The sequence below is a fragment of the Musa acuminata genome, chromosome BXJ2-4, assembly GCF_036884655.1.
Source record: "Musa acuminata AAA Group cultivar baxijiao chromosome BXJ2-4, Cavendish_Baxijiao_AAA, whole genome shotgun sequence".
Classification (NCBI taxonomy): Eukaryota; Viridiplantae; Streptophyta; class Magnoliopsida; order Zingiberales; family Musaceae; genus Musa; species Musa acuminata.
The window spans coordinates 42,425,730-42,435,625 of NC_088341.1; the positions used below are offsets into that span (position 1 = coordinate 42,425,730).

At 39.7% G+C, this 9,896-nt stretch overlaps 1 protein-coding gene across 6 annotated transcripts; it reads left to right on the plus strand.

Annotated features, from left to right (window-relative positions):
• Positions 1–2,885: 2,885 nt before the first annotated feature.
• On the plus strand, positions 2,886–9,270 carry LOC103982764 (uncharacterized). 6 transcript variants are annotated; one of them, XM_018824859.2, is made up of 5 exons: positions 2,886–3,021; positions 5,288–5,468; positions 5,555–7,405; positions 7,885–8,071; positions 8,415–9,270. In XM_018824859.2, exons 3-5 carry the CDS (start codon positions 5,567–5,569, stop codon positions 9,074–9,076), a joined length of 2,688 nt encoding a protein of 895 aa, XP_018680404.2. In that variant the 5' UTR covers positions 2,886–3,021; positions 5,288–5,468; positions 5,555–5,566; the 3' UTR covers positions 9,077–9,270. The 6 variants fall into 6 exon arrangements, with proteins under 6 accessions (XP_018680404.2, XP_064962267.1, XP_018680405.2 ...); XM_018824860.2 differs by having other exon boundaries at positions 2,894–3,021; positions 5,297–5,468; XM_065106196.1 differs by having other exon boundaries at positions 2,894–3,021; positions 5,352–5,468.
• The last annotated feature ends 626 nt before the right edge of the window (positions 9,271–9,896 follow it).

Here is a 9,896-nt window from a genome sequence, read left to right on the forward strand (position 1 = left end):
CACCTATCATTGTGATCCTCATATGAGGTGGGCACTTTGGGTAGAAATAGACCTCGTTTTTCTAAGGTGGGTCCCTTAATGACTGGAGGAGCAGGTCGATGATGAGAGCCTTTACAACCTAAGACAAAAACAAACCTCAATAGCTCAAGATGGGTCCCTTAGGGATGGGAGAAGCAGGTCGGTGATAAGAGTCTATATAGCCCATCGTATTGCCCACATCTCTTGCATGAAGTCCTCATTGTAGCCCATGCCATCACCAACAATGCCCTCACCAATGTTATCTTCGACTCTTGTTGCTTGCTCATGGGCCCAAGCTGCTCGCTCGTCACTATTCACCATAGTGCTCATTGTGACTTTCACCCAAGATAGATAGGTTGGGCACCCAACCCTCTCTTTTCACCACTGAGCCATGGAGGTCGAAAATCCTAATGTGCCCCTCATTGTCGAGGTGAGGAGGTTGGAAAATCAACCCCTCTTTGATGCCTGGCGTTGCGACTCCTGTTGTTGTCGCACTTTATTAGCTCTTTGACTGTCTCTGCTATTGGCGACCATGACCTTGATGACGAAATTGGGCAAAGCTCCTAGAGGGGGTTATTGGATCCAATAGATGGCCACGATGTGATGACCAAGAGTGCTACTACCTCTTTCGCAAGGTTGGATGTTCAAGGAGGTGACCAAGATGATGATGACCAAGAGTAAGGAGATTAAGGTACAAGATAAATGATTATAGACTATCCCACTTTTATCGCCCACATGGATAAAAGATCAAGTAAAGATTGTTAAAAATGATTAGCAATTGTTTCCTCGTAGAATATTTTAAGAATATTTTATCCATTTATGATCGGGTATAAAAATACATCATCAATATAATGAAAAAAGAGAATCACCTTTTGACCACTCGAGTCCATACTTATCTATTTTGGATTACTAATTTAGATGTCAAAGCAATTATGTCAGGAAACCTCTCACGGTGTTGGTTTTCATGTAGATGACACCTTAGGAATGTTACGTTTTTACTTTGTAAGCATCTCGAATAACCCTTAGGATCATATCGGGTCGAATATGATATGAACGATATCTTCTCGTAACAATATATATAAAATAATTAATTTTTTTAGTTTTTAACCAAATTAAAAAAGTTAATATAAAAATATTTATGTATAAAATATATATTAAGAAATTAGAAAGAGAATAGTGTTGAAAGAGTCAGTGACATATATTATGTTTAACTAACAATTCAAAAGTATTATATTTTTGGATTGAGTTGATATGTATGCCTTGAATAAAAAAAGTTGGTGAGAAATATCAATGTAAAATGAATGACAACATCTATTGAGTTTGACAATCATAATAGTTTGACCGAGATTTATCATTTATTTCAACACTAAATCAGATCAATAACTTATTTTTTCTAGCTTGATTGATTCGTTTGCAAAGCATTTGATGTGTCATCTCTTCCTCCCAAACTTCAGCTCTCTCTCACCAACATGATTTACGAGATTGGTGGTAAATGAGATCATGCGAACCTCATGTGCGGGTCCCACATGTTGGGTCGGTGACGTGGCCATGCGAAATCGGGTGGAATTCGTTTGGTGTATCTTTGCTTGGGTCTGGATGTGCGGGGGATAAGAGGCACAGAGGCACTTGTCCCTTCTTTGCAGAGACGGGTCCCGCGGTCCACAACTTTATCCGGACCGAGGCACCAAACACGAAAAAGCTATCATATTCATATGACGGGGCAGCGTGGATCCCGCGGCATCGACCGGTAGCAAGCGCCCTTTCCTCGGGCGGCGGCTGGCGCAGGACAGGCGAGCCGAACACCCGCGAGATCTCGCTCGGCAGCAGGAGTCTCGTGACCCGACACGGTGGTTGGTGGCGGAAGAGAAAGGGAGGAATGGAACGACGAGGGCATTGTTCAGTTCTACCCGTGGTGTGTCTTCTACCGCGTCTCAATCATTTGCGCATCCACATGGTGGGTGGGTGAGCTAAACGCCACCACATTGAGACCTCGGTACCACCCTGCACAAAAACAGAAGGAAGAATAAATTGGGGAGGACATCCAGCTCACACTTCACTTGGGCTTCTTTTACCTCATACATAGCAAGATAATTAATGCCTCGAGGCGTATATCGTACGGAATTATGTAGGAAACATACACTTCTAAGTCATATATATCGTTGTATTATGGTCACTATATTCCCAATCTAGCGTGCATTGGACGGTGGAGATGTGCTTGCTATTCATGTACGATTTTGCATGTGTATACGACACGACATGCGAGCGTATTATCCGTACGTGTCAACCAAATACGACTACGTCAGACTACCTGTACATTTATTATGTATACGGGGAGAATGATGAGTGGAACGTGACCCCCACTTTTCCATCATGCTCTCGTCCTCCTTCCACCAGCACGAGTAATTATAACAGTAAATGGGATCCCTTACCGTCACCGCGCCATAAGTGCCACGTTACCCTGAGCACGACGACGGAAGGATGGCGATTCGGCTCGACCCCAACCGCATTCGTCGCCCGTGTTGACCCCACGAGAACTACGGCTACTGAGAGGGCTTGCTTCTGTGTCTGGTGGCTTGACCCAGACACGGGAGCTGCTTCGCTGTACCGTCCGTGGGAGCGGCTGAGGAGAAGGGAGAAGGATCACGGAAAACCTACGTTGAAGAAAGCACCCCGTTGGTCGTCGATGGTGGACCCCACGAGAACAATGGCTATCTAGGGGGCTGGTTCTGTGTTTGGTGGCTTGACACAGACACAGGAATCGCGTCACTATATCGCCTGTGAGAGCGGCTGAGGACAACGGAGAAGGTGTCCGAAGGCTACGTGAAGTTAAAAGGGAGTAAAGCCGATAAATTGGCTTCGTTTAACGTCCGCCTGCTCTGCCGCGATGGTCGCCACCCTGTTGCAGCCAACCGCAAACGCACAATCTCTCTCTATCTAACTCTTCCTCCTATTTCGGCGGTGATCACCGGCGTCAGGAGTGTTGTCTTGTGGGGAAGAAGCGAGGTATGTGGTGATATGGGGTTGCAAAGATGTCTCCTTTTCGTCATTGTACTGTTTCCTAGTGCGCCTTCACTGCTTTCTTGTGCTTTGTTCGTTGACATTTCCACACGGTCGATCGGCCGGAGGTGGAGTGAGTGTTCAGTGGGGTTCGGAGTTAGGGTTCGTTCTTCTGCGGTTCTTGGCTCTCCGTAGTCCTGTTCAGCAAGAATCCGAGACGTCGTGTTGGATTGGGTTTCTTTTGGCGGAATTGGGTAGTTTTGGTTGGAAAAGAAAATAATTTGAGCTGGATTGTGGATTCTGAAGTCCATTTTGGTGGCATTCGTAGAAAAATCTGAGATTTTCTATGCATTGTGTAAAAAGTGCTTTTACTGAAATTTTATCTGAATGTATGTTATTCTTTTTTTTTTTTATCCTCACTCAAATGCCATGCCTCTTTTTATGCAAATCTTCTTGACAGTTCTATTTTAACCATTTTGGTCATCAATCTTTGTCTCGTTTGACCTCTCGGAACTTATGTACACCATTTTAACCATAGACACGGAGAGAAAGAAAAATCCGTCTTTTTAATCTGTGGCTATTTCTTCTCTACCTTGTCACTTGCTTTCTTGCTGTATCTCCCTAGCCCATAGAGTCTGCTACTGGGGTTCCACGTTCTCCAATGTTTTCCATATTTATATGAAAGAACTTGAAGATAGCATCTCTAATTCCAATATTTTTGAGGCATTCTTGAAGAAAAAGAAGACTTTGAAGATATCTAAACTGGAACTGGGATGAGATTGTTTTCTCAACAATGCTGGACATTTTTCTGAAAAATTGGCAAACAAATTGGACCTGAATGATGTTAGAGTGTCAACAAGGGTTTGGCATCGTTGTGCAGTAAAATGTATACAATATCCTTTCTTTGGTTAGGAATCTTATATGCCCTTGTATTTTTTCAAGCTTATAATGGTGAGATATTCATCTTGTTATCTGGCATTTCCTGATTCTAGTTTCTTTTCAATTTGGTAGTTTGAAGCTGAGGTATAACTCCTTTCGTCACACTTGTAACAACTTTCTACTTTTGACACTGGTGAGGGATTTTGCAGTACAGAGTTCTGTGAATAAATAGTGAGGAACTACCTTGTATTGCATCTCCTTTCATTTAGGCATCAGAGACTCTCTCTGGATGTATAGAAAGGATGACTTGCATACATGATTTGACTAACAAGAGAGGACTGATAACTGATAGAGCTCAAAGAGATGGTAGCTCTTCAGTCTCATATTTTCGTATGTTCTAATATCATTTATGTGTTTAATTTTCCATAAATTGTAATCTTGAACATCCATGCTGTTTGTCCTGGATCTTTTTGATCTTTGGTTATTTTATTTTATTTTGGTGCGACAACAACAACAGTACTAACAAGAATTCCATTAGTTTATTAATGCACTCGATATAATTTTCTTTACTGGCATTTTTTCTTTGTATTGCTTGCTATATCTGCTCAATTGATTATCTTTCTTGGTTCTCCATTTTGTACTCTTAGCAACAATCTTTGCTTCCTAATTTTGCTAGTTTCTTTTTTCTCTATAATTAAAAACAATCTTTCAAAAATATATGGCTACATATGAGATCACATGTACATGTAGGCCATATGACCTTCTTTCTTGACAACGTAGTCTCAGCATGCAGCACTATTGTATATGTGAAATCTATTGCGCATGTGTGGTCCTGTATAGCATAAAAAATGCCATTACTTCCTATCAGTGTTGTTATAAATATTATTATCATTTTGGTGCGATTCTGATTGCCGAGGATTGTTGTATGATGCCATGTTGGTGTGCCAAAATCATTTTGGCATGATGTGGGACCACGCTGTAAAGGCTGGCACACTTCTATGCTGCCCAAAAATGGCCTAGCCACGTTACAGCATTACCGGCACTAAATAGCACCACATGCCAGGATCTTTCTAGCATTGTACATGTTGCCCCATATGTACCGACATAATAATCCTTAGAATGTGGTCCGTGAAAATGTGCAAATGTGGTCCATGATAATACGACATTCACAATTTAGACCTTTTCTCACTTCATATGACGTATCACTTAGGTTCTTAAAGAGTGTAAATGACATCCAACAACTTTCTTATATGGCCTTTGCACATACTTGTTAATATTCTGTACTTGTTTGTATAGTTTACTCATACTTTATAACTCTCTTGGAAATTAATAGTCTTGTAGTTAGTCCATGGTATGTCCAAATCTTTTCTTGACAAGTTGCAAATTTTCTTAGATGTTTCAGATAATTATGTCAATTGCTTGGTCAGTTCTAAATTAATCTTTGAAGTGATTCTCAGAGCTTGTCCCCATTGTTATTGTTAAGACCAATGACTAGTGGGTTCTGCAGTTTGTTGAAACAAATTCAATATCGGAAAGCCCACTGATCAAAATCAAATTATGTGGATTGCAAACAAGTAAGCAGCTGAGACTGTCAGATATACTGAAGTTTATATAGCTTTTTTTGGAGGTTATCCATATTCAGATTCCAATTTTACTGCAGATAGATCCTGGTATGGAGAAGAATTCTTCAAGTTGCAGTTCAGGTCAAACACAGATTAAGATGCTAATAGAAAATGAGATATCAAAAGAAACAGTGTCAAAGCGGAAATCACTTAGTGTTGTGGCCCAACTAATGGGAATTGATGATCCTGCACTAGCTCAACAACATGTCCCCATTTCTACTAAAAGGAATATGCAAGTGGATTATCCATCAACTACCTTAGCAGGAGCACTGAAGGGTTGCCATCAGCAAGAAGTCATTTTAAAGTGTCAGCAATGTGACTATGACAAGATGAAGGTCCAGGATGCATATGAAGTATCACAGAAACCTTCAAGAGCCAGTGGTATCAAGGATCTGTGGGGAAATTGTAATGAGAACCAGAACAAAAATAAAAAGGCCTTTGTTCGCAAAATATTCATGGAAGCAAAGCATGTGACAAAAGATGAAAAACTACTTCACTCCAAAGAGTTCCAAGATGCCCTGGAGATTCTCAGTTCAAACCGAGATGTATTTCTCAAAATTCTTCAAGATCCGGGTTCCCTTTTCCTGAAGAATATTAGAAATGTCCATATGAGTCCACCACTTCAAAAAAAGCACATTACTGTATTGAAGCCTTCACAAAAGGTTGAGAAAAAGGATGAGAATCTGGTGATGGAAGAGAAATATCCATTGGTCAATAAGTGTGAACGAGGAACAACCAAGCAAATCTGTGACGAACAATGTTGGAGCTCTAGTTTCACTAAAACAAATGCTGATATTTTTTCCCTGCCAAGTAGGATAGTGGTCCTAAAGCCTAGCACTAGAAAGCCCCGTGAAAAGAAATCCAAGGTAACCCCTCCAACTACTTTATGTAAATTGCTGGAACAGAGTGGCTTTTTTGGAGAGTTGGGAGATAGTGAAACCTTTGGATCAACGTTTACAGCAAAGAATTGCAGTCAGCAGGGACTGGAGAGTATAACTGGCAATTGGACAGATAAATCCTTGTGCTCTCCGGTCAGCGTGAATGGGTGCAGAGATGAGAGTTTATTGAATAAGCCAGAAAATGTAAACACTGAAGAAGACGGTGGCAGCTTTAGTGACTCGGAGATTTTGACTTCAACTTCACAGTATTCTTGGGAATATACTAACAGAACTGGTAGTTCTTGCTCAGCCTTAACCTTTAGTCAGGATTCAAATTCACCCAAGTCATCGGTTGTTATGGAAGCGAAGAAGCAACTTTTAGAGATATGGGCTTCCATGGCATCTAATGAGAATAATCAAGAACAGACACGATTGCCAAGGTGCTCATTCTCTTTAGGTGAAATGCTTGCCATTAAAGTGGTAAAGGAAGGTGAATATGGTGATAAGTTTACTGTACCAAACAGAAAATCATGTGGTCAAGAAGCAGAACCAGAGTTATCTACATCCTGCAAGACCAATGGAAAAATAAAGAATGTGCAAAGGGAGACCTCCCTTATAAATTTATCTAGGTCAAAATCTGTTCCCATCTCATCTTCTGTTTATGATCACATTGAATTGAATAAGGAATCTTCAGACTTTGGGAAAAACAAATCTACGGAGACAAAGGAGATAGCGAAGTCTAAGAATGAAAAGTCAACTTTCAAAGAAAAATTTTCAAATTTTTTATCTTCAAAGATTAAGAAAACAAGCAGAGAAAACCCTGTTTCTCCTCCATTGATGGGCTCTGATGACAAGGCCCAGTCTGGTAGTGCTGGTTTAGCTGCAAACAAAAATGTTGAATCAATAAATCCTCTCTATATGAACTTTCCTATGACAAGTTCACTGGCAAAGTATGAGGAAAGGTCTGGCAATGCAGCTTATCCAACACCAGTTATTGTAGTAACAAAAAAAGTAAGTTTCTTTTCAAATTTGCTTGTGTAATTCAGATATCTTTCTTTCTAATTTTTACATATTTGTAAACTTGTAAGCCTTTTGTACATTGACCTCTTTCTCATTGCAACATAATACAGAAATCATTGGTAGTTGTACAAAATACAACATCCATATGGCAATAAATGAGAAAATATCCCAAGAAAGATGCAACTCGTGCTTGCAATACCCTAAAGAAGAGACTCACCCTTCCCCTGAAGGCTATTGCCTTTAAGAAAAGAAGGCAAACCTTTTTTTAATGAATATCAAAGTTTTTTCTGGACCCCCCAAGAAATCCATAATTTAAAATGAGATATAATCTCCTATAAAATGTCTTTTCTTGTTTTGCTCCTGCATATTGATTGCATATTCAACTTGGTGGAAAATACTTTTAGGTCACACTTTTTATTGATTTTTCCTCTTTGAAGTTGCTGCTTAACTAAGATTTAGATTCTTCTCAGGCTTCTTTTTCTATTGAGAAAGCCAAGACATGCAATAATTCATCGGGTGAGATCAAATTCAGGGACTATGAGAGTTTAAAAAGCAACCAGGATCAACCTAGTCCTACTTCAGTTCTTCATGTGCCATTTGTAGATGAAACAAATGACAACGTGTCCCGATCATCTGAAGCTAATGCTGATCCACATGGTATGATCTTTTTTCCCACTTGTTAGAGTTCAAATATAAGTCAGGTCGTTTCTCATATGCATAAGATTTTGGAAATAGTGATCACCCAGCTAATGGATTCTTGTGGGAATCACAGTTTGTTGATTGCACTGTTAAGTTGCACTTGCATCCATGCGTCGAATCATTATTTTTTCCTTCAGTTTGCATCAGGAGATGTTAGAGTTTAGATTTAGGTTGGGTCATTTCCTATAAGCTTAAGCTTCTGATAACAATGTTGGCCAAATTATAATTTTATCATTACCTTTCATCATTCTTTTTTTGCCTTTCATATGATTACTGATTTCTGTCTCTTCTTCATCCTAAGCTCTTCCTAGGCCTTCGACTATCAAATCAGTTGTTCGATCCTTATCATGGGAGAATGCCTACCTGGATAAGCCATCTCGAGATCTTTCTAAATGCAATGGGGCATCATCCAAGGTTGACAACCATGAACAAGAACATTTTGTATCTACCCGGAAGGTGCTCTCTTCTGGCTTAGAGAAGGCTACTATGATTTCTGCTGGATGTCAACCTCTTGATAGCCAATTAGATTCAGTGCCGCTCGCTAAATTCCTTACTTGGGAAAAAGAGGAAGCTGAGCACAGGGAGAAAAGGACAAAGCAGCATTTCCTCTTTGGCTCTGTGAACTCAGCAGGAGAAATTGGTTCAACTGGTTTGACCACCTTACAAAGTGCATACCCATGGAATAGGGGATTTGGCAGGGATCTAGGAAATGTTTTTGCCAACTCTGCTGTATCAGTAGAGGTATGGAACCTAGTGAGGGATTCATTTTCTGTCAAAACAATGTGGGCAACAGGTGAGGGCGGCATTGACAATCTAGTATTTGATAGAGCGCTGATGAAAGTAAAAGGAGGACAGAGATTAGCTGAGTCAATGAGATTAGAAGTGCAGGAGATTGCCAAAGAGATTAGTAGGGATGTATTGAAGGATTTGGTTGGGGAGGCTTTGGCAGATATCAATGCCTAATGTGTTTGATGATTTCTCAATGCTCCCTTCAAGTGTCATGCCATGCATCTGTTATTGTCTTTAGGCACAGTCAGTTACTTTGGTATATTTTATTTTTCTTTGTGACTGAGGTATGCTTCCACAAGCACTGATGTTTGTACATTGTGTTGATGACTGCTGTATTTATCAGTGTATCACTGATGAGTTTTATTTCATTCACTAACCTGATGTTTTCCTCTTTGTTGTCAATGTGTTTAGACTGTATCAGCTCTCCAAACTTTAAAAGTAAAAAAGAATGAAAAGGTGATGTGATTTCTTCTTGGAATGTTCTGATCAAGTTTTATGAAACTATGTAGGTTTTACACATCCAGTGCCACTTATTCTTCTTGGTTCTTTTATTTCACTCGTCTAAAAGATCCTACAAGTAGCTGTCAGTTATTTTTGTTCCTCTTATTTTATGCAACATGATGAGTATAATGGCAAGCAAGGAGATGCCTAAACTGTTGGACATGATGTTTGGGTATAAATATTTAATTAGTTGGAACTTTACATTAAGTCTTAATGCTGATTATAATCACACATGACAATACAAGATTAGAATCTAGCATATGCTGGATGTTGATGTGTGAGCTTGAAGGCTAAGATGAATGTGTGAAAGATGAGCATGTTTATCTTATTTTTTGTTTATAGTTCTCTTTTGATATTGTAATCAATTGCTTATTTTTTTGTATTAGTTGCAAGTCAAATTGTTGAAGCCACTCATGGAAATTGTTTTTCCTTAAAAAAGATATATGCAAAGTGCAAAAGAGGGCAACATGTCTCAGCCACTGGTCAAGCAAAA

Bases quoted from the DNA above. Each gene is read 5' to 3' on its own strand.
- LOC103982764 (XM_065106195.1), top strand. From the start codon at position 5,567: ATGGAGAAGAATTCTTCAAGTTGCAGTTCAGGTCAAACACAGATTAAG. The intron at 7,406-7,884 runs GTAAGTTTCTTT...GATTCTTCTCAG, and splicing joins TTATTGTAGTAACAAAAAAA to GCTTCTTTTTCTATTGAGAA. The intron at 8,072-8,414 runs GTATGATCTTTT...CTTCATCCTAAG, and splicing joins AGCTAATGCTGATCCACATG to CTCTTCCTAGGCCTTCGACT.